The sequence below is a fragment of the Orycteropus afer genome, unplaced genomic scaffold (assembly GCF_000298275.1).
Source record: "Orycteropus afer afer isolate SDZICR_OR568_19922 unplaced genomic scaffold, OryAfe1.0 scaffold00021, whole genome shotgun sequence".
NCBI lineage: Eukaryota > Metazoa > Chordata > Mammalia > Tubulidentata > Orycteropodidae > Orycteropus > Orycteropus afer.
In genome coordinates, this window is record NW_006921608.1 from 20,813,648 (window position 1) to 20,838,365 (window position 24,718).

The window sequence follows — 24,718 nt, forward strand, 5'->3', positions numbered from 1 at the left end:
GCTTTTGCTGCTGATCCTTCTCTTTCCCCCTCATGTAGTCAGAGGAGGTAAGAGGATGCCACCCCATGCCCTTTTTGCACAGTGCTATCTAACTTATTATTACTTGTGTATTAAACATCATACATATTGGGAAAACAATATTTTCAATTATATCACATTATATATTAACAAAGCAACTTATATATTCGTAAGTTATAACTTGTAAGACTTACATAGGTTATATAAGTCTTTCTGCAGAAAATAAAAAACCCAGAATAATTTATATTACAAGTTTAAAAAAAAATATGGCAAACTAACCTGATAATTGTGACATTTTGTTGTTCGCCATGATTATCTTGTCTTGAAGTTACCTACTCCATAAATTATATCAGGAATCTTTGATCCACCAATGTTTTGGATGCCAAATTCCTCTGTCCTACTGTATTACGAATAAATCTAAAAATCTGGAAAAAATTAAAACAATTCACAATGAAAACGAATATAATGAAAATTACATACATACATCAATTAAAATATCTAAACTAAATTCACTAATTCACGTAACTATTTAATTTGATATATAAGATATATGAATCACATGGTGATACACAAATTTTAAATAAATACTGTTTAGACCACTATCATCGTTCCTAATATCAAAGAAGCATATGTTCCTATTTCAAGTAGGAAATGGGTGAGAGTTAGAAGATAAAGGGGTTTGTCAGTGCCTGAGCCCTGAGCTTGAATTCCAGTGCTCGCTTATTTGCTATGTTAACATCTGGTGCAAAGGGTAAATGGGACTCTCATCACTACTGACTCTGGTGTCTAAGAGACAGGCAGTTTAAATATCTTCCTACTGGGTTCTTTTCATGCTCAAGCAACTTGTGTTCTCCACTACCACAACAAAATGCAATGCACCGCTGTCAAGTCGGATCCGACTCATAGCGAACCCTCCTTGGGTTTCTGAGGTGGTATCACTACAGAAGTAGATTGCCCAACCTTCCTCCTGAGGAGTGGCTGGTGGGTTTGAACTGCCAGCCCTCTGGTTAGCAGTCAAATGCCTTAGGTGCTACACCACCAGAGCTCCTTATGCTCTCCACTAAGCCCTAGAATTTCATTGACCTTAAGGACATGGTATAGAAAAAAAGTTAGCTGAAATGTTACTCCTTCTTCTGGTATTCAAAGCTTTTACAAATTCCTAGTGAAAAGTAGATATTGTTATATTCTGCTATAAAAATAAATATGTATTTCCAACATATTTCTTTTATAAGATACCTGGAAAAAAATTGAAAAATTTACCTCTTGTTGTAAGTATGTAAGGAAGGCTGCTAAAATAAAATTTTGGCAAGCCAAATCCACAACACAAAAGAAGAGTAGATCAAAGATAAGAAGGGTGGCTTCATTTCCATAATACAGAACATTGCTGAAAGAATAACCTTCATCTATTAAAAGAAAATAAACAAAAGAAATTTATAGGATATATATTAGAAATTTAAAAATAGAACAAATTTATGATAAATGTCTGGTGGTAGAAACTAAATGCAACGCAACGGACTGCCATCGAGTCCGATCCGACTCATAGCAACCTTTCATTGGGTTTCCGAGGTGGTATCACTACGGAAGTAAATTGCCCAACCTTCCTTCCGAGAAGTGGCTAGTGGGTTTGAATGGCCAGCCTTCTGGTTAGCAGTCAAATGCCTTAGGCACTATGCCACCAGACCTCCTATGGTACAAACTAGTTACTACATATATACTTAATGTCTTTAAAAAATACACAAAGGGTAAAAATTTTCTAGGAGTTCTGGTAGCATAGTGCCTAAGGCACTTGACTGCTAACCAGAAGGCTGGCAGTTCAAACCCACCAGCCACTCCTCGGAAAGAAAATGGGGCAATCTAATTCCATAGTGATACTGTCTCGGAAACCCAAGGGGGGGTCGCTATTAGTCAGGTCTGACTTGACAGCACATAACAACAACAACAAAAATTTACTAATCTAAACTTTAATCAAGGAATGCACTCACAAAAAGCAGTTTAAACATTAGCACCAAGTGGTTGCTAGTAGTTTAAGTATATAGTCAATATCTTTCAAAGACTAGGTAGTGAATATCCTTTCTCTATTTCTTTATATAACTCAAGGCTAAATATATCTCAGAAAGATAAAATAAAGACAAAACAAGCAAGGAAAAGTACAGAAATAGTACAGGGTATGCTACAATCTGTTTCTCTTACACACACACACTACATACACACCCGTTGCTTCTTCATGCATGAAATTTCTCTGGAAATAATAGAAAGAAGCAGCTGAGGGGGAAGGGAACTGGGTAGCCAGGGATAAGGAGTGAGACTTTCCATCATACATCCTATTTGAATTTTCAATCATGTGAATGTGAAAACAAGTAAGATTAAAAACAAAACTGAAGACTAATGGAGTCAAGTTTTCTGGTTAGCCCCCATCCCCAAATGTCACAAAATGAAATCTGTATCCCATATCTCAAGTCTTCCCACCCCCAGCCAATGACCTCCTTCAAACACTGAGGTCCCCACGCCTTGTCATAGAGTTCAACACTTCCTTCTCTCACACCAAGGAGTAGTGTCCTAGACATTTAGGTCATGTAGACTCAACACCCTCTATCAGTGGAGCACACCACCCTCTCCCCACACTAGTCTTCTTTGGGTCTTACTCCTCTCCCTGTTTTAAAACTTTTCTCTAGGTTGGCTCTTTTCATTTTACTAGAAATAAGCATAAGCTTCTTTAATCTTTAAAAAGAACTAAAAAAAAAAATAAAAAAAGTAAAAAAGCTCACTTTGCTTGATCAAACATCTGTCTCTGGTTACGAATCTTTCCTTCACAGCCAAATGCCACAAAAGAAAAATCTACATTCACTCTTTACTTCTTTATGTCTCACTCAATTTTCAATCAGGATTCTGTCCCTAGTACTCCATTGAAACTCAGGTGAAGGGAAGGCAACATACAATAGGGGGAAAACCAAGAAACCCACTGTCATTGAGTCGATTCTGACTCATAGCAACCCCCACTGTGTTTCCATGGTGGTCAGTCTTTATGGAAGCAGACTGCTTCATCTTCCTTCTGCAGAGCAGCCAATGCATTTGAACTGCCAACCTCTGGTTAGCAGTCAAAATGCCTTAAGCACTGCATCACCAGAACTTCTTCACAACAGGGGTAGGTCAGCACAGAATAATCAAGGCAAAAAAAAAAAAAAAAGACACTGGGAGGAGTATAAGAATTAAAGGCAACAAAAGTAAATATATTATATATACAATCCTGCAGTAACAGTAATAACAATGATATACTAGTGAAGACATAGACACACAAGCTGAACAGGAAGGTGAATGGGGCTGCTATACCTACAAATATATATATATAGGTTTGACAAAGGGTATTTCTACATATATATTTATATGCACTGTAAATATATCCATGAGTTCAGTAGAGCATTGATACTTCATACATTCCATGTTCCAATTATGTATGAAGTATGAATGTAGGAAAATTGGAACTTGTCAAAAATGAAATGGAATGCATAAAGATCAATATGCTAAGTATTAGTGAGCTGAAATAGACTAGCTTTGGCCATTTTGAGTCAGACAATCATATGATCCACTATGCCAGGAATAACAAATTGAAGAGGAATGACAGTATTCATCGTCACAAAAAATGTTTCAAGATCTATCCTGAAGTACAATGCTGTCAATGATAGGATAATATCCATATGCCTACAAGGAAAACCCATTAATACTACGATTATTCAAATTTACGCACCAACCACCAATGCCAAAGAGGGAGAAATTGAACATTTTTACCAACTTCTGCAGTCTGAAATTGACCAAATATGCAATCAAGATGTATTGATTATCACTGGTGATTGGAATGCAAGAACTGGAAATAGAAGAATCACCAGCAGCTGGAAAATATGGCTTTGGTGACAGAAATGACACCAGGTATCACATGATAGAATTTTGCAAGACCAATGACTTATTCATTGCAAGTATCTTTTATCAACAACATGAATGGTGGCTATAGACATGGACCTTGCCAGACTGAATGCACAGGAATCAGACTGACTACATCTGTGGAAAGAGGTGATGGAGAAGCTCAGTATTTTCAGCCAAAACGAGGCCAGGGGCCTGACTGTGGAAAAGGCCATCAACTGCTCATATGCAAGTTCAAGCTGAAGCTGAACACAATTAAAACAAGTCCATAAGAGCCAAAATATGACCTTGATTCTATCCCATCTGAATTTAGAGACCACCTGAAGAATATATTTTATGCAATGAACACCAATGACCTAAAACCAGAGGAATTATGGGATGACATCAAGAACATTACCCATGAAGAAAGCAAAAGGTCATTAGAAAGACAAGGAAAGGAAGAAAAGACCAAAATGGATGTCAGAAGAGACTCTGAAACTTGCCCATGAAAGGAAAGTAACTACAGCAAATGGAAGAAACGACAAGATCAAAGAGCTGAATAGAAGATTTCAAAGAGCAGCTCGAGAAGACAAAGTCAATTATTATAATGAAATGTGCAAAGAACTGGAGTTAGATAACCGAAAGGGAAAAACATGCTTGGCATTTCTCAAGCTGAAAGAGCTGAAGAAAAATTCAAGCCTCGAGTTTCAATACTGAAAGAGTCTACGGGCAAAATATTGAATGAAGCAGGAAGTATCAAAAGAAGATGGAAGGAATACACAGAGTCATTGTACCAAAAAGAATGGATTAATATTCACTTATTTCAGGAGGTGGCATATGATCAAGAACCAATGGTACTGAAATAAGAAGTCAAAGTTGCACTGAAGGAACTGGCGAAAAATAAGGCTCCAGGAATTGACGGAATACCCACTGAGATGTTTCAATAAGTGGATGTTGTGCTGGAGGCACTTACTCGTCTATGCCAAGAAATTTGGAAGATGGCTACCTGGCCAACTGACTAGAAGAGATCCATATTTGTAACCATTCCAAAGAAAGGTCATCCAGCAGAATGTGGAAATTACTATCATTAATATCACATGCTCCTAAAATTTTGCAGAAGATAATTCAAAAACAGTTGCAGCAGTACATTGACAAGAAACTTCCAGAATTGCAAGCTGGATTCAGAAGAGGACGTGGAATAAGGGATATCATTTCTGATGTCAGATGGATCTTGGCTCAAAGCAAAGAATACCAGAAAGATGTTTACTTGTGTTTTATTGACTATGCAGAAGCACTTGACTGTGTGGATCATAACAAATTATGGATAACATTGAGAAGGATGGGAACTCCAGACCACTTAATTGTGCTCATGAGGAACCTATACACAGACCAGGGGGCTGCCATTTGAACAGAACAAGTGAATACTGCATGTTTTAAAATCAGGAAGGGAGTGCGTCAGGGTAGTATCCTTTCACCATACTTATTCAATCTGTACAGTGAGCAAATAATGCAAGAAGCTAGATTATATAAGGAAAAATGTGGCATCAGAATTGGAGAAACACTCATTAACAACACTGTGACACAACCTTGCTTGCTGAAAGTAAAGATGACGTGAAGCACTTACTGATGAAGATTAAAGACTACAGTCTACATTTTGCATCACACCTCAACATAAAGAAAATGAAAATCCTCATAACTGGACCAATAAGCAGCATCATGATGAATGGAGAAAAGACTGAAGCCGTCAAAGTTTTCATATTACTTGGTTACACAACTAACACCAATGGAAGCAGTAGTCAAGAAATCAGATGATGCACAGCAGTGGGCAATTCTGCTGCAAAAGACCTCTTTGAAGTGCTGAAATGCAAAGATGTCTCTGTGAAGACTAAGGTGTGCCTAACCTATGCCATGGTGTTCTCAATCGCCCCATATGCCTGTGAAAGCTGGATAACGAATAAGGAAAACCGAAGAAAGTTGGTGCTTTTGAGTTGTGGTGTTTGTGAAGAATACTGAAAGTACCATGGACTGCCAGAAGAACAAATCTGTCCTGGAAGACGTGGAGCCAGAATGCTCCTTGGAAGTGAGAATAACCAGATTTCGTCTCACCTACTTGGTCATGTTGTCAGAAGGATACCATGTTTAGTAAAGTGCAAGGTCAGCAAAAGAAGGGGAAGGCTCTCAATGAGAGGGACTGGCACAGTGGCTGCAACAATGGGCTCAGATATAGGAAGGATTGTGAGGCCGGTACAGGATCAAGCAGTGTTTCGTTCTGTTGTACACAGTGTCGCTATGAGTCAGAGCCAACTGGATGGCACCTAATAGCAACATAGCTGAGCATAAAGGGGACAAAGTTATGTAAATTTTTTAGCCATAACCAAATACCTTGAGGGAATGAGTCAGTGGGTCTTGGGCTCAGAAACATAGTCTCAGGGGCTATCAAAGTCAACTGGCATGACTTAGTCCACAAAGACAATGTTCTATATCCTACTTTGGTGAGTAGTGACTAAAGCTTAGAGCAGCCAGCTAAGGGGCAACTATTGGTTTCTCCCCAAATGGAGCAAAGAAGAGTGAAGAAAATCAAAGATGTATAGAAACAATTAGTTCAAAGAACTAATAGACCATGCTAACCACAGCCTCCATGACCCTGAGACCAGAAATAGATGGTGCCAGGCTACCACTGCTGATAGCTCTGACAGGGATCACAATTGGAAATCCTGGGACAGAGTGGGAGAAAAATGTGGAGTATCTATTTATTTTTTGAGACCTAGTTCAAAGTGGCATAGTACCTAAGGCATTTGACCACTAACCAGAAGGCTGGTTGTTCAAATCCATCAGCCACTCCTCAGAAGGAAGGTTGGGTAATCTACTTCCATAGTGATGTTGCCTCAGAAACCCAAGGAGGGGTCACTATGAGTCGGATGTGACTCAACAGCAGTGTGTTGCATTGTTGTTGTAGCTCAAGGTTCTCTATGTGGCCTCTTCTTGCTTCACTCTACACTCCATTAGATTTTATACTTTCTGTTATCATCGTAATTTGCACCTGTACAGACTTCTAACCCAGTATTACTCCACTTATTCACTAACACAACGATCTTCCATGTTCTACTAGACTACACATCTAAGGAAGGGACTATTCAAGGAAGGATCTATGTATCCTAGGATGGTTACCACATCTGGCACTTAGTAAAGATGAATAAATGATCTCTACACCAGGACATTGGTTATATCATTTCCATTGTTACCTACTCATACAACAGATTATCTGTCATATTACAAGTGACATATATACCTCCTTTTAAATAGTAATAAACAAGGTTTAGTCACTATTTCTATCATAAATATCAGTGGATTTTTAAGAATTTGGATAAAACGAAAATTACATGTTAATGATTAATCACAAGTGTTATTTTTTTCTAAGAATCTCATAATTTTCTAAGAATTTCATTTATTGCAATGTTGAATGAACACTGCAATAAAATCTATATTTTATTTATTTTACTATCTCTTCCATGTGTACTGTTGATTCTGAAATTCATATTGTGCTTTCTAGCCATGGTCTTGTGATTCCCATAAAATGATCTGACTATGCAAATAAGGTGTTTGTGGCCCACAAAGGAAACTGGACAACCTGCTAATAATGTAAATAAAGTGCATGGAACACTTATAGGGGTCGTTGTTGTTGTTATGTGCCGTCAAGTTGGACCCGACTCATAGTGACCCCTCCTTGGGTTTCCGAGGCAGTATCACTATAGAAGCAGATTGCCCCATCTTCCTTCTGAGGAGTGGCTGGTAGGTTTGAACCGCCAGCCTTCTGATTAGCAGTCAAGTGCCTTAGGCACTATGCTACCAGAGTTCCCACTTACAGGGGTAGGACCATGCAAATAAGGTATATGGAATCCTGACAAGGTGATCGGTCAATTTTGCCATCCCACAGGCTTAAAATGAACCAATCGCAGAGGATGGAAGGGTGGATCTCACTACCATCAAGAAAAACCAGGAACAAAGAGCATCCTTTGGATCCAGGGTCCCTGGCTAAGAACCTCCTATACCCGAGAGAGAAAGTAACAATGTAGTCAGCAGCAGTGTGAGACAGCAGGAACCAGGAGACTGGCCAAAATGGCACAACAGGACTCCCTGCCCACAGAGTGAACTACCTACAGTGGTTGCCCTGACCAATGGAGTGAAAGAGCCAAGTGCCTTTGGGCAGAAGCCTTTCTGGAAGAGTAGTGTGCTTCCAAGCACTTATCAGTAGAACTACAGAGCTTTGTAACAATTGCATAAGGAGGTCAGAGATCAGGCTGGGGGCCAAGGGCCAAGAGAGCCTGAAGCCTAAAGGCACAGCCAAGAAGCTGTTCTGATGAAATAACTAAGTGCTGAGTTGTTCCCATTGCTTCCAAGTTGATGCTGATCTGGAATTAATTTTAGCCTATTACTTTCCTAATACCAAAGCAAACCAAATTCACTGCCATTGAGCTGATTCAATTCACAGTGACCCCTCCTTGGGTTTCCTAGGCAGTATCTCTATGGAAGTAGATTGCCCAATCTTCCTTCTGAGGAGTGGCTGGCTGGTGAGTTTAAACCACCAGCCTTCTAGTTGGCAGTTAAATGCCTTAGGCACTACACCACCAGAGTTCCCACTTCCCTAATAAACCTCATGATCTGTGAGTGTGGTCTTTGAGTTCTGTGTGGTCACTGCAACAAATTATTGAACCCAGCTGAGAATGAAAGTGCTGTGGGAGGGATGGCTATTGTAAGAATTGGTGAAAAAAAAAAAAAGCTTGGAGAGAGAGGGTATGCCTGACCTCCATTTCATATGAATCAGCCTTGGGCTAAAGCTATAAATGATTTTCTTTCCCCATCTTGAAATTAGAGATCTGGCATTGCTATGTTCTGCTTACACTATCTTTTATATAAGATAGGTGCTGTCTAATGTCCACAATACACTCGGGAAATAGGATGTTATGTGATTTGGACGTTGTGTGAACACTGTATTAAATGGATACCTGCTTCTGGTCATCCTTGCTACTGCTGGAGCTGCTGGCAGAGGCCAGAAGAAAGGGCACTGGAAGCAGCAGTGGCTGAGGAGGTGGCAATAGAAGAAGAGCGAGAGGAAGCTGAGTGAGGAGGGAGCCGACTGTACCTAGCTTCACCCACTGTTCTGTCCACCTGAGCAGAAGGAGCAGCCTGGGCCCCATAGCCCCTGCCACCAATGCATACCTGCCCACTGGACACAGCCAGAGAGCCCATACCCAGAGCCATATCCTCTGCCTCATCTGCGTATATCCTAACCATGGTCCAGTGCTACAAGAATCTGGTTTTGGAATCTTTAAAACCATTAGGAAAAAAATGATAAACAAAAGGAGAGCTTATTTCTTTTTAAAGAAAAAAAAAATCTTACAGAACCATGAACACATACGTGGACAGACATTGTCTGAATATATGTTAAGTGATGCATACCTGTATTTGTGTCCTACTATTTGACACAATGGGAGCTCTGGTGGCATAGTGCCTAAGGCATTTGACTGCTGACCAGAAGGCTGGTGGTTCAAACCCACCAGCCACTCCTTGGAAGGAAGACTGGGCGATCTACTTCCATAGAATACTGCCTCAGAAACCCAAGAAAAGGTTGCTATGAGTTGGAACTGACTCGATGGCAGTGAGTGTTTATTTATTTATTTTTTTTAATATGACATAATAAAATAGTCTTCCTTCTGAGGAGTGGATGGTGGGTTTGAACCATCAGCCTTCTGGTGCCTTAGGCACTACACCATCAGAGCTCCTTAATGAAATAGAACATAAAGAAAACAACAATTCCATGAAGTTAACCAAGTTCACTGCTTTTTTTGTTTTTATAAAAATTATAAAATTAAAAGAAAAACAAGCATTTTTTCCCCTCAAACTTTGAAAACATTATGATCAAGTTCATCAAAGGAATTTGAAGGATACCATTGTAGAAGATGCTTTTTTCCATGGGTTCCATGAATTCTATCCCAAGGATTCTTTCAAGAAGCAACTTGTCTTTTATAAAGTAGTCCATTTCCTTATGAACCTAATAGAAAAAGAGAGTCATTTCAAAAACAGCAGTGATATACATATACTCTCATTACTATAAAATCAGAAGGAGAGAAAATAAAAAATGAATAGTACACAAAGAAAATCTGTTCTTCAAAAAGACTGATTATATGTCACCGTACTTCATAACAAAATTATCCTTAGTAATAAGTTTTAAAATTTAAATGACCATGAGTAGTACTTAGGGCTAGATATACTGAAAATCAATTTATAACAAGCTTTTCAGGAATTCAACTATTGTATAACATGAAGGATTTGAATAAAGTACTGGTAATTGGTACCTGGCTAAGAAAATTCCAGTACAGGCACATTTTAAGGGAATCATAATTGTGTTAATTGACATAAAATTTCATCTTACTCATATATAACCGAATTTTATGTCTAACCCATATTAGGTAAAAGAATTCATTGTTTAAACAATCTTTTTTTATTTTTCATAAGTAATGTTATTTATAAATTTATAAATAATATTTCTAAACAATATAAATAAGTCTATATTTATATTGTTTATAAGAATCTTTCTTAAAAATCTCATTCCTCAGTATTAAATTTGACAGCCAAAAAAGGGGCTTTAAAGTTTACTGACTTAAGTGATTAAAGAAATTACTGACATTCCCAATTAACTTTTTAAAAATAACATTTTATACATACATGATCGATGAAGGAACCAAGAAATTTATTCATAGTATGATAGGCTTTTATACTCTGTTCAAAAGAACTTGCTGATGAACTCAATAGTCTAGCAGGGCCATTTTTCTACGGGGAAAAAGAAACAAGAATAAATGAAATGGCTTATGATCTCAGTATTTAAACAGCATGAAATACTGGCAAAATATATTTGAATTGTACTTTATACAAACCCTTGTTAGTGTGTCATGAATTCTGTCATAGTGTTGTCTCATTTGGCTGGAAATTGCAATCTGAAAAGTCTGATCATCTGTATTGGGTACCAAGCCTCTCTGACTACACAAATTTTCCTGAAAAGGTAAAGAATTTAAATCAAAAGCAAGATTATAAAAATTTTGCCTATCTCAAAACAAAAGCCCAGCATTTTTCTTTTGTTGGTATTATACATTGTAAAATACAGAAGTTAACTGAAATTTTACTGAAATATATTTGACAGAAGGATTTTAACACTATCCAAGATTTCTCCTATTGTTGTTGTTATGTGCCATCGAGTCAGATCTGACTCATAGCGACCTCTCCTTGGGTTTCTGAGGTGGTACCACTATTTAAGTAGATTGCCCAAACTTCCTTCTGAGGAGTGGCTGGTGGGTTTGAACCGCCAGCCTTCTGGTTAGCAGTCAAGTGCCTTAGGCACTACGCTACCAGAGCTCCTAAGGTTTCCCTTAGGTTTTACTAATTTCTACTTTGTTCTAACTGGTAATTCCCTGCAGATTTTTATAATCCCCTCTACTCTGCTCTATTTTTTGAAAAAAAAAAAAAATTGTTCATTTTACACTATTATACCTAGCCGCCTTTATGATTAACCTCATTGTTCAGAAAAGTCTAAGAATTAACTACTTTTACAATCATAAATAGTCTTTCCTGTTTTCTAAACATTTTAAATGCTTCTTTAATTAATGGCAATAAAACTATAGTGATATGTGACTCAACAGTTAAAGTTTTGGACAAGTGATCCTCAAAAAGAGTTGAATTCAGAGAACCACAAACACATAAACTTTTGCCCTGCCCACAACCTATCCAGTTTCCACTGATGCTTCAAGGCTTGGCTCAAGTTCTCTCACATCCGTTGAGCCTATTCATTTACTCTGGAGCTTAATATTCTCCTTTTTTGTCTAAATCTAATCTGCAAACAAAATACAGCACTTGGTTTTCTACAGACTTAAAAGAAGTCTACATGTACGGAACTTCTCTATTTTTAAAAAAAAAAAAAACCTCCTCTGATTAAAAACACATGCCATTACGGAGAATTTATAAAATATGGAGAAGCACAAAAAAAGAAAAGAAAAAACCTCAACACTCATAGACATAAGGATTTTATGGTATTTCGTTTCCAGTCCATTTCCTAGTTACATACTATATGTTGCTGTTGTTAGGTGCCATCAAGTCGGCTTAGACTCATAGTGATCCTATGTACAACAAAACCAAACACCGCCTGATCCAGTGCCAGCCTCACCATACCTGCTATATCTGAGCCCATTGTTGCAGCCACTGCGTCAATCCATCTTGCTAAGAGCCTTCCTCTTTTTGCTGACCCTCCACTTACCAAACAGGATATCCTTCTCCAGAGAATGGTCCCTTCTGACAACATGACCAAAATAGGTGAGACAAAGTCAGGCCACTCTCTCTTCCAGGGAGCATTCCAGCTGCACTTCTTCCAGGCAGATCTGTTCATTCTTCTGGCAGTCCATGGTACTTTCGGTATTCTTCACCAGCACCACAACTCAAAGCATCATTGTCCAGCTTTCACATGCATATGAGGCAACTGAAAATACTATGGCTTGGGTTAAGCACATTTTAGTCTTCAAAGAGATATCTTTGCTTTTCAGCACTTTAAGGAGGTCTTTTGCAGCAGATGTGCCCAGTGCAATACAACATACGATTTCTTGACTGCTTCTTCCACTGGTGTTGACTATGGAAACAAGTCATATGGTATCCTTGACAACTTCAATCTTTTCTTCATTTATTATGATGCTTATTATTCATCTAGTTGTGAGGATTTTCATTTTATGTTGAGTGTAATCCAAAATGCAGACTGTAGTCTTTAATCTTCATCAGTAAGGGCTTCAAGTCATCTTCATTTTCAGCAGCAAGGTTGTGTTGTCTGCATACTGCAGGTTGTGAATGAGTCGTCTTCCAATCCTCACGCCGTGTTCTTCTTCACGTACCAAAACCAAACCAAACACACTGACACTGAGTCGGATCTGACTCATAGCGATCCCTCCTTGGATTTTCGAGGCAGTCTCACTACGGAAGTAGATTGCCAAATCTTCCTGCCAAGGAATGGCTGGTGGGTTTGAACTGCCAGCCTTCTCGGTAGCAGTCAAATGCCATAGGCACTATGCTACCAGAGCATCTCAGATTATTTACTCAGCATACAGATTGAACAAGTATGGTGAAAGGATACAACCCCGATACACACCCTTTCTTATTTTAAACAATGCAGTATCCCCTTGTTCTTTCTGAATGACAGTCTTCTATGTACAGGTTCCTCATGAGCACAAGTGCATGCTCTGGAGTTCTCATTCTTCTCAATGTTACCCATAATTTGTTACAGCTGAATGCCTTTGCACAGCCAATAAAACACAAGTAAACATCTTTCTGGTATTCTCTGCTTTCAGTCAAGATTCTTCTGACATTAGCAATGATATTCCTTGTTCCATGTCCTCTTCTGAATCCAACTTGCATTTCCATAAGTTCCCTGTCAATACACTGATGCAACCGTTTTTGAATTATCTTCAGCAAAATTTTATTTGTGTGTGACATTAATGATACTGTTTGATGATTTCCATTCTGTTGGATCACCTTTCTTCGGAATAGTTACAGATATGGATCTCTTCCAGTCAGCTGGCCAGGTAGCTGTCTACCAAATTTCTTGGAATAGATGAGTAAGTGCTTCCAGCATGGCAACTGTTTGTTGAAACATCTCAATGGGTATTCTGTCAATTCCTGGAGCCTTGTTTTTCACCAGTTTCCTCAACGGAGCTTCTACTTCTTCCTTCAATACCATTGGTTCTTCATCATATGCCACTTCCTGAAATAGATGAACACTGACCAATTCTTTTTTGGTACAGTGACTCTGTAGTCTTTCTATCTTTTGATGATTCCAGCATCATTCAATATTTTGCCCATAGAATTTTTCAATATTGTAACTCAAGGCTTGAATTTTTTCCTCAGTTCTTTCAGCTGGAGAAATGACAAGTGTGTTCTTCCCTTTTGGTTTTCTAACTCCATGTCTTTGCACATTTCACTATAATAACTGACTATGTCTTCTTGAGCCACCCTTTGAAATCTTCTGTTCAGCTCTTTTATCTTGTCATTTCTTCCGTATGCTTTGGCTACTCTCTGTTCAAGAGCAAGTTTCAGAGTCTCTTCTGACATCCATTTTTGTCTTTTTTCCTTTCCTGTCTTTTTCGTGACCTTTTGCTTTTTTCATGTATGATATTCTTGCTGTTATCCCACAGTTTGTCTGGTTTTTTGGTCACTGGTGTTCAGTACATCAGATATATTCTTCAGGTGGTCTCTAAATTCAGATGGGATATAATCAAGGTCATATTTTGGCTCTTGTGGACTTGTTTTAATTGTCTCAGCTTCAACTTGAACTTGCATATGAGCAGTTGATGGTCTCTTCCACAGTCAGCTCCTGGCCTTGTTTTGGCTGAAGGTATTGAGCTTCTTCATCGTCTCTTTCCACAGATGTAGTCAATGTGATTCCTGTGTATTCTATCTGGTGAGGTCCACGAGTACAGCTGCAGTTTTTGTTGTTGAAAAAAGGTATTTGCAATGAATAAGTTGTTGGTCTTTTAAAATTCTATCAGGTAATATCTGGTGTGATTTCTTTCACCAAGGCCATATTATACAGGTAGAACATAACTGTAATCAAACTGATTTCTAACTTGTCAATTAAAATTGGTCATTCTATTCTATTTTTTTTTTTTACTTTTTATTGCCATTATAAATATCCCTGTGAAGAACCTGAACCTTAATTAACTGTTGACATTGCTAATTATTTTCTTGAGTCAGATTCAGAGAATTAGTGAGTCAAAGATTATGAACTCTTAAAAATCTTTTCTTATGTATTTTCAAAGAAGGTCTGGTGGTGCAAGTGCAGTGGTTAAGGCATTTAGCTGCTAACCCATTGTTCAATGGTTCGAACTCACCAGTTGCTGCATGAGAGCAAGACAAGGAAGTCTGCTTTTCTAAAGATTTATAGTTTTGGAAACCCTACAGGGCTTGGTATGAGTTGGAATTGACTAGAGGCAGTGGGTTTTGTTTTGTTTTTTTTTTTGCTTTTTAATATATTGCCAAGGTGCTTTCACTAAAAGTTTGTAAAAATGTATCTTGATACCAGGAGTTTTGTGAGTACCCATTTCACTCTGTCCTTGATGTTATTAAGTATTAGCTTTTTGAAAAAGTGTTTTATTTTGAAGAGAAAAAACTTATTTATGAGTTAAGTATTTTTAGTAGTTTATTAGTCTCTTCTGTTTCACTGCTAATGCATTTAAAAATAGTTTGGTTATTTTTCCATTTAAATTTAATGTCATATTGACTTGTATGAGTTTTAATATTGTTATCACTATCTATGACACATTTGTTAAAAGCATTTTACTCTAATTTACTATGTCTTATTTACATAACTGTTAGATATGCAAATGTTCTATATTAATAAAGTAAAATAAACTAATATTTTCTTTTTGATGCTTTCTCTTCTTTATGTTTAGAACTTATTACCCCACAATCTGAAATCGTTTTAAGTTTTTATGGTTCCAGTTTTTACATTTAACTTCTCAATCCAGGAGTAATTGCTAATAGTTAATCAACTGATCTAGTTCAATGTAAATAATAAATAACAAAAATAAATAAATAACACTTTTCTGAGATGGCATTAAATTCCAAACGTTATTATGTATTAAATTAACAACAAGTCACAGATACAGCCCCTTATCACTAAATCCTCTTGGGTTTTTCTCTTAAATATATCTTTTTTCTTTTTAAAATTTTATTACGGAAAATTTTAAACATACACACTAGGAAGAATGTTCAACCACCCATCACCCAACTTCAACAATTAGCAACATTGGACCAATTTTGTCTCATCTATTCACCCAACTGTTTTTTTCTTGGAATATTTTAAAGCAAACCATTTATCCCTAGATATTATGCCATTTAATCTGTAAATACTTTGGTATATATCTCTAACTAGTAAGGACTTAAAAAAACAACATAACTACTATACCATTAATACACCTAACAAAATTAATAATTCCCTAATATAGTGTAAGATTTAGTCCATTAAATTCCCTAAATTTTTTTCAAAGATTTTTAAAGATAATTATTTGTTTCAATCAGGATCCAAAGTTCACCCACTGTATTGGATTGTGTTGTTTTTCACATGTCATTATCTAACAGTTCTCTCTTCCACCACCACCATGCCTCTTATTCTTTTCCTGCCAAAGATTTGCTGGAGACACCGGGTCTTTGTCCATTTGTGAAACATCCTAACTATGTTCTGGCTCAGGCTTCCTTCTGGTATTATTTAACCTGTCCTCCTACTCCCTGTATTTCCTGTAAACTGGTGTTTAAATCTAAATGTTTGATTATATTTAAATTTAATTTTCTTAGGCCAGGTGACGTTATGTACTTCCTACCACATCACACCAGAAAGCAAGCACACAATGTCAGTTTTTTCCATTTTCACTTATAATAAGATTGATCCGGTGTATTCGGATTATGTCAACCCAATCCCTTGTTATAAATTTCCTTGTCAATATTCACTTAATTGTTTTAACATCCATTGATTGTAGCTTACGTTTATTAATCCATTACCAACAAATGAAAATCCACTGTCATTGATGTGTTTCTGACTCATAGCAGCTCTATAGGAAAGAGCAGAACTGCCGCATGGGGTTTCCAAGGCTGTAACTGCTTAGGGCAGCAGACTGCCTCATCTTTCTCCTACGAACTGGTGGGTTTGAACCGCTGACCTTATGGTTAGCTGCAGAATGCTTTAACCACTGTGCCACCAGAGCTTCTTCATTAATCTATTAGGTATTGAAGAATGCTGATTGTCTAACTTATAATTCCTTTTATTTTCTTATATAAGGAAGAATTTTCCTAGGAACTACAGGGTAAAATTTTATTTTTCCCCTTTGTCAACATTCAGGCAACTTTCAAAAGTGATCAATAAAAATTATTTTAAAAGTAGTATTACAAACTCCAGATTAGGAAAAGAGAATTCATCTCCCAAAGACAAAAAGATGTAAAATCCATTCATACCGCTTCTCTTTTAAGATTCATATTCATCTCTTCCATATTAGTATCTGCATGCCCATGTACTGATCTACCATGGATATAATACCCAAAACATCTGTGGGATAAAAGAAACACGGATATCTATGAAAAAAGAAAAAGGTGCAATTAGCAACTCCTCTATAAAACAAGCAAACAAAATATTTAAGCTTTTTTTGAAATTATTTTCTTTTTCCTTAAATAATGAGGATTGAATTCTTGAAAAATAAATTAAGAGGGTAATTAAAGTAATAAGGGAGATTTTAAAAAAAGTTAATAGAAAGGGCACAGAAGATACTTTCTAAGAAAAGAAGAAATTAGGTTGATACATGAAAAATTTTCAGGGTCCCTGAGCTGAACTCTTTGAGAGCAGAAGGAATGCATCATTAAGAAACTGAAAATAAAGAAGAAAAAACTAAGGTGGTTAAGTATTAACTTATAGCTGGCTATAACTAATCTCTGGAATTAAAAGCCAGTAGAAAATTAAACTAAAAATGCAATTATACCAAATCACTTTTAAAGCCTCTCTTAATGTACTCATGACCTTTAAAAAGAGAAAAATAATGGTTGCAAGATAAAACCAGAAAGTACTTACATTGCTCATACAGCATAAATCAACGAACTGTCGAATTTTATCTTCTATAAATCTCTCATAAAAAACAGCAAAGAACATGATCTGAAACATTAAGCCAAGTTCATGCTTATTAGCTTTCAGGATTTTAATTTTCTTTTATAGCCACAATGCAATCTCTTAGAAAGAAAAAAGTTCCTCTAATGGCTCCTGTGGGAAAAAAACCCTACATATCATTTCTCAATCTTCTGGTAAAGGAGGAAGGATTTTGGAACTGCCTTAAGATTCATTAAGTGAGCCTATTTTGTATTTAAAACACTTTTCTGTATCATTAAAACAAAATACAAAAAACAATGGGGAAGGAAAGTGCTTTTAAAAAATGTACGTGAAACCAATGTATTAACAACCCAATTTATATCTGGTTCTGCAATTTTATCCATCTTCTAAATTCCAGAAGGCATTAAAAAAGCTTGTTTTTAAATTAATCTGTGACAGAATAGCACATAAAAAAGTATATACACCCACTCCTCACTTATAGTTTCAAAGACCAGGTCATTTTCTAAAAATCAGCGTTATGCAAAAATGGAGGAGGACCGTATCAGATCACAAAATGGAGAATAAGTACATCATGACATAACTGCCAAATTACATCATGACAGAACTGCCAAACCACTGAGATTCATGGCCCAGCCAAACTGATGCATAACCTTAACCATCACAGCCAGGGTTACTCTTGCCATGCATTTTGGCATTCATTACTGATAGATGCATGGAGTTAATGTGCAAACTAGCCACACAGCATATTTACTATTGCCATAAATGGGAAATGTCAGATAATAAGATAGTCAATAAGTCAATAAGTATAGGTGTAGTTCATTACAACTACAGATAATGTGTAAAATATTCAAATAGAATGGTTTCAAGAGTTTTCTCAGATAGATTCAATAATACTAGGAAGAAAATTTTATTTAAAAAAAAAAAAAGTTTGTATCATGGACCTTCCTTCTCAACTATCCTTCCAAGAAAGATGCTTCCTAAGCATCCTATTTAAAGCTGTCCCTGCTGCCCCCATTCCTAATCTCCATTCCCTCTACCTTCATTTACTCTCTATCTCATTTCTCTGCTGATTTCCTTCAAAGGACTGTCACAGTCTTTAACTTGTTCTTGTTACAGCATATGCGTGAGCATGAGCTTAGCACAGTGCCTGGTACATAAAATGTACTCAAATATGTAATGATACATAAAAGAATCTGTAGCAGCCAATTATTGAAAATCTTTCTAAAACACTCTGTACATTTTTCTATCTACACCCACTAGTGGCCGAGATAAAAGCAAAACAAAATAACAAAAACAAGAGGTGAGGACAAATTAGGACCTTCATGTGTTGCTGGTGGGAGTATAAAATGGAACAGCCAATTCAAACTTGTCGGGTATAACTTCTTAGCCACAGCCATCCACCATGAGGGAGCAGGTAGTTAGACCTGTGAGCTCGGGACCATGGTCATAGGGGACATCAAGCTCAATTGACATAACATATATACAAAAACACTGTTCTACATCCTACTTTGGTGAGCAGCTACTGAGGTCTTAAAAGCTTGCAAACAGCCATCTAGATGCAACAATGGGTCTCTCCTCGTCCAGAACAAAGAAGAATGAAGAAAACCAAACACCCATGGAAACAATTAGTCCAAGGGACTAGTGGACCATGCAAACCTTAGCCTATATGACCATGAGACCAGAAGAACTAGACGGTGCCTGGCTACCACTGTCAACCATTTGGAAAAGGATCAGTGCAGGAAATCCTGGATAGAGTGGAAAAACAATGTGGAACAAAATTCAAAATCATAAAAAGAAAAAAAAAAAACAGGTTTACTCGTCTGATAGAGCCTGCTGAGACCCCCGAGACTAAGGCCCCTAGTTACTTACTCTTCAGGTCTGGAATTAACTCACCCCTGTGGCTACCAGCCAAACAACAGACAGGCACATGGGTGAACATTTACATCAGGTTGATACACTCCCTAGAAAAATCAATCATGGGAGAACAGAAGGGCAGTATTTGTACAGGGAGATAGCTCAGAGGGCAGGAATGTATAGGAAAGAAGGACAGGGAAGAGGTAACTACAGGGAGGAAATGGGAAGAGAACTGGTACACTGTGGGGAATTGTAGTCAATGTCATGAAACAAAATGTGTATGAACTACCGAATGGAAAATGAATTTGCTCTGTAAACTTTCACCAAAATCACAATAATATATTTTTTTTAAATAAAAAGACTATATATATTCATATTCCAGTTTTGCCAAGTTGCGTGACTTTGAGTAATTATTTAATATTTCTATGCCTTAGTTTCATCTGTAAACTGAGGATACTAATAGGACTTATGTCTAAGGGTTGTTATAAAGAGTATGTGTAAAGTAATTAATTAGCACAGTTACTGGCTTGTAACACTATTCGGAATTAGCTATATTACCTTGCAACTCCTGTTGCAAACTTTCTTTCGCTACAGAAATGACAATTTGGTCAGTATTTCAGGCTAATTAGTATGCAAATAGGGTTATATAAATAACTCGTCTTACCTGTATAATGCCAATGACTAGCCAAAGGGCAATAGACAATGCGTATCTCAAAATGCGGCTGTACGGAGCTATGTAGCTAGACGGGCTTCTGGAAAGACTAGAGGATGAGTCCATTAACGCCAAGTTCTTGAATCCCACAACCTGGGATGAAAAGGAAAAATAATGATTTAAACAGACAAGGATAAAGAGAACTTCTCTCAGCTGAAAATGGGATGTTGTTCCCTACTCCTTACCTTGAAAACTATGAAATATTCAATTCATACAAACAAAACATCAAGATAAAATTATTATTCAGTATTTTAATTCCAAAGTATTTACTACAAAGTACTTAGATAACATCAACAATTTATGTAGTTAATTCATTTGGCATTCTCTTCACTGTAACTAAAGGCTAAATTTTACTATCATACACATGCAAGATAACCGAAAAATGTTTGTCAAAAGACTATATTTTTTTCAGAAAACTACCAGTGAATAAAACCAACAACTATTATTTCATGAGTATTTAATATGTGACTGGTATTATGCTAAATGTTTTTATAGTTTTCAAACAGTATTTCCAAAATTTCTTATAAGGAAGATACCTTCTTTGATAAAAGACACAGTTAAAGAAATTTGGTCTGTACGTTATTCTCACCCTGCGTCTCCCACCCCTCATAGGGTAAAGGCTCTGAGAAGTTTTACCATAAAGGAATCTAGCTGAGTTCATTTAATCCAATGTTTTCCAAATCTACTTGACTGTAAAATTTCTTTTTCATATAACATCTTTTAAAGTTCCACAAAATACCCTCAGGAAATACAACTCTGATCGTTTTAAATATTTAAAAGCCCCAGTAATACACACATTCTTCTTTGAGCTTAAAAAAAAACAATGGAGAGGGGGAAAAGGTTGAAAGGAAGCATACAGAGATGGAAGGAAGACACATAAACATTTAAGAGTTAAAAATTCATATTTAATCTTATTTAAGCAGCCAGTTCTTGACAAAACCCATCACCCACATAAACAATTTCCAGGTTTTAGTCTATACTAAGTACTGAATACTTCATTTAGTAATTCCCACTGGATTCATGAAATAATTGTAAATATATCATAAACATGTACTCATTTATTGTGTCTTGTTCAGTTGTAGTCACTACTCTAAGCACAGTACACAGCTCATAGTGTTCTTAGCTGCTACAGAGTTGGTTCTGAACCACCGACCCTAATCACAACAGAACGAAACCATCCTCACAATTGTTACTATGACTGAGCCCATTGTTATAGTCACTGGTCAATCCATCTCATTGAGGGGCTTTCTCTTTTTCGTTGATCCTCTACTTTATCAAGCATGATGTCCTTCTACAGGGATTGGTCCTTCCTAATAAAATGTCCAGAGTAAATGAGATAAAGTCTCGCCATCCTTGCTTCCAAGGAGCATTCTGGCTGTACTTCTCCTAAGACAGATTTGCTCCTTCTTTTAGCAGTATATGGTATATTCAATATTCTTCACCAACACTATAATCCAAAGGTATCGATTCTTTGATCTCCCTTATTCATTGCCCAATTTTCACATGCATATGGGGCAATTGAAAATACCATGGCTTGGGTCACATGCACCTTAGTCCTCAAAGTGGAATCTTTGGTCTTTTGCAGCTGATCTACCCAATCAATACATCATCTCTTGACTTCTGCTTCCACTGGTATTGGCTGTGGCTCCAAGTAAAATGAAGTTCTGACAACTTCAGTATTTTCACCATTTATCATCATGTTGCTTACCAGTCCAGCTGTGAGAATTTCTGTTTCCTTTATGTTGAGGTATAACTTATAATGAAAGTTGTAGTCTTTGACTTTCATCAGTAAGTGCTTCAAGTTCTCTTTGCTTTCAGCAAGCAAGGTTATGTCATTTGCATATCACAGGTTATTAAGGAGTCTTCCTCCAATCCTCATGCCACATTTTTTCTTCATATAGTCCAGTTTTTCAGATTATTTGCTCAGCATACAGAGTGAATAATTATGGTAAAAGGATATAACTCTAACTAACACATGCTATTCCTGATTTTAAACCATGAAGTATCCCCTTGTTCTGTTTGAATGATTGCCTCTTGGTCCTTGTACAGGTTCTATATAAGCACAATTAAGTGTTCTAGAATTCCTCTTCTTCACAGTGCTAGCCATAATTTTTTTAAGAGCCACACAACGGAGTAACTTTGCATAATCAATAAAACACAGGTAAATCTTTCTGGTATTTTCTGCTTTCAGCCAAGATCATCTGACCTCAGCAATGCTATTCCTCATTTCATGTCCTCTTCTGAATCTGGCTTGAATTTCTGGCAGATTCCAATTAATGTATTGCTGCAATGTTTTTTTAAATTATATTAGCAAAATTTTACTTGTGTGTAACATTAATGATATTGTTCAGTAATTTCCATATCCTGTTGGCTCACCTTTCTTTGGAATGGGAACAAGTATGGATCTTTTCAGTTAGCTGGCCAGGTAGGAGTCATCCAAATTTCTATACAAAGTGAGTACTTTTAGCATTGTATCTGTTTGTTGGAATGTCTCAATTAGTAGTAGTCTGTCAATTCCTGGAGTCATGTTTTTAGCCAATGCTTTCAGTACAGTTTGGACTTTCAGTACATGGTACTGAAAACTAATGTAGTTCTTGATCATATGCTACCTCCTGCAATGGCAAAACATCAACCAATCCTTTTTGGTACATTGAGTCTGTATATTCCTTCTGTTCTGGTTACCTAGTGCCACTCTGACAAGAATATACCACAAATGGGATGGCCTTAACAAACAGGAGTTTATTCTTACAATTTAGAGGCTTCAAGTCCAAGTTCAAAGTGCCATGCGCTAGGGGCTGGGTGAAAGCCCCCCAGCCTTGGGCTTCAGCTCTGCCTCCAGCTCCTGGCCCACTGAAGCTAGAGGCTTTTCTTCACTCAGACAGCTGCTGGCTACTGAGGCTGAGAAGCTCAAGGCTGACAAATAAAATGGCACAGTCCCGATGTTACCAAACCACACGACAGGCCATTAATTTAAGTCCATTTTAAGTCCCAAGGTTGGCAGAGCATGGCAGGCTGCTGAACAACAACACAGCTACATGCAGGGTCCAACCATGCCATAAGATAGAGACTTATACCCAAGGCTTCCCCTTATATACAGGAAACAAACCACATCCCAAAGGCAGCTACTCAGCTGCTTGTGGTAGATCCCACCGTGAAGTTGATTGCCAGTCTCATCATGGGGAATAACTACCACCAGCTACCCAGCCACTCAACCAGGCCCAGCCAGTTGACATATAAACTGAACTACCACACCTTCCATCTTCTTTTGATGCTTCCTGTGTTGTTCAATATTTTGCCCACAGAATCCTTCAACAATATTGCAATTCAAAGTGTGAATTTTTTCTTCAGTTCTTTCAGCTAAGAAATGCCAAATGGTTCTTCCCTTTTGGTTTTCTAACTCCAAGTTTCTGAACATTTCATTATAATGCTTTGTCTTCTTGAGCTACCCTTTGAAATCTTCTGTTCAGCTCTTTTATATCATCATTTCTTCCATTTGCTTCACCTACTCTACGTTCAAGAGCCAAGTTCCAGAGTCTTTTCTGACATCCATTTTGGTCTTTTCTTTCTTTCCTGTCTTTTTAATGATCTTTTGCTTTCCTCATCTATAATGTTCTTGATGTCACCCCACAACTCATCTCCTCTTCAGTCATTAGTGATCAATTCATCAAATCTATTCTCAAGATGGTCTCTAAATTCAGGTGGGATATTCTCAAGGTTGTACTCTGGCTCTCGGGGATTTTTAAAAATTTTCTTCATCTTCAACTTGAACTTGCATATGAGCAAATAATTATCTATTCTGCTGTTGGCTCCTGGCGTTGTTCTTACTGTTGATACTGAACTTCTCCATCATCTCTTTCCACAGATGTAGTTGATTTGATTCCCATGTATCCATTCTGCGTGGTCCATAATAAATGCTTATGCTGCTGAAAAAAGTATTTCCAATGAATAAGTCATTGTTCTTGCAAAATTTTCTCATTGCAATCTCTGGGGTTGTTTCTATCAGCAAGGCCTTATTTTTCAATTACTGATTCTTCTTTGTTTCCAACTTTCGCATTATACTCCGTGCTGAATACTTTCTTTAGTAATTCCAACCAGGTCCATGAAATAACTTTAAATGTATCAGAAGTGTGTACCCATTTATTTGTTTTGTTCAGTTGTAGTCCCTAGTCTTAGCAGAGAACACAACCCACAGTAGATGCTCAATAATAATTTGTTGAAATATTTCAAGGTTATAACAGTGGTTCTAATACAGTGGTGAGAATATGAATCACAGAGGAGAGTGCTTTTTCAAAATAGATATACTGGGACCCTTATCAGAAACACTGAATGAATCCTCAACTTTAGGGGAAAGTCCAGGTAAAAGCATTTTGCAAAAGCTCTCCAAGAGATTCTGATACAAACCAAAATGGTATGAAAGGAGTATTTTAACCTTTAGAAAATTCATCTGCTGTCAGGAAACTGAGCTGGAATTCTACTAAACTAATATTCATAGTGGCTAAAGCACTTGACTGCTAACCAGAAGGCTGGCGGTTCAAACCCACCAGCCACTCCTCGGAAGGAAGGTTGGGCAA

General features: G+C 37.2%; 1 protein-coding gene across 1 annotated transcript in view; it reads right to left on the reverse strand.

Annotated features, from left to right (window-relative positions):
- Positions 1–362: 362 nt before the first annotated feature.
- Positions 363–24,718, reverse strand: part of TMEM67 (transmembrane protein 67) — a 72,726-nt gene continuing 48,370 nt past the window's right edge. Inside the window, exons 21-28 of the mRNA XM_042783636.1 lie at positions 20,100–20,240; positions 17,549–17,629; positions 16,942–17,058; positions 10,842–10,958; positions 10,633–10,737; positions 9,856–9,958; positions 1,279–1,421; positions 363–443 (exon numbers count right to left, since the gene is read on the reverse strand). Coding sequence (XP_042639570.1) covers positions 363–443; positions 1,279–1,421; positions 9,856–9,958; positions 10,633–10,737; positions 10,842–10,958; positions 16,942–17,058; positions 17,549–17,629; positions 20,100–20,240 — 888 coding nt within the window. The remainder of the gene's footprint in view (positions 444–1,278; positions 1,422–9,855; positions 9,959–10,632; positions 10,738–10,841; positions 10,959–16,941; positions 17,059–17,548; positions 17,630–20,099; positions 20,241–24,718) is intronic.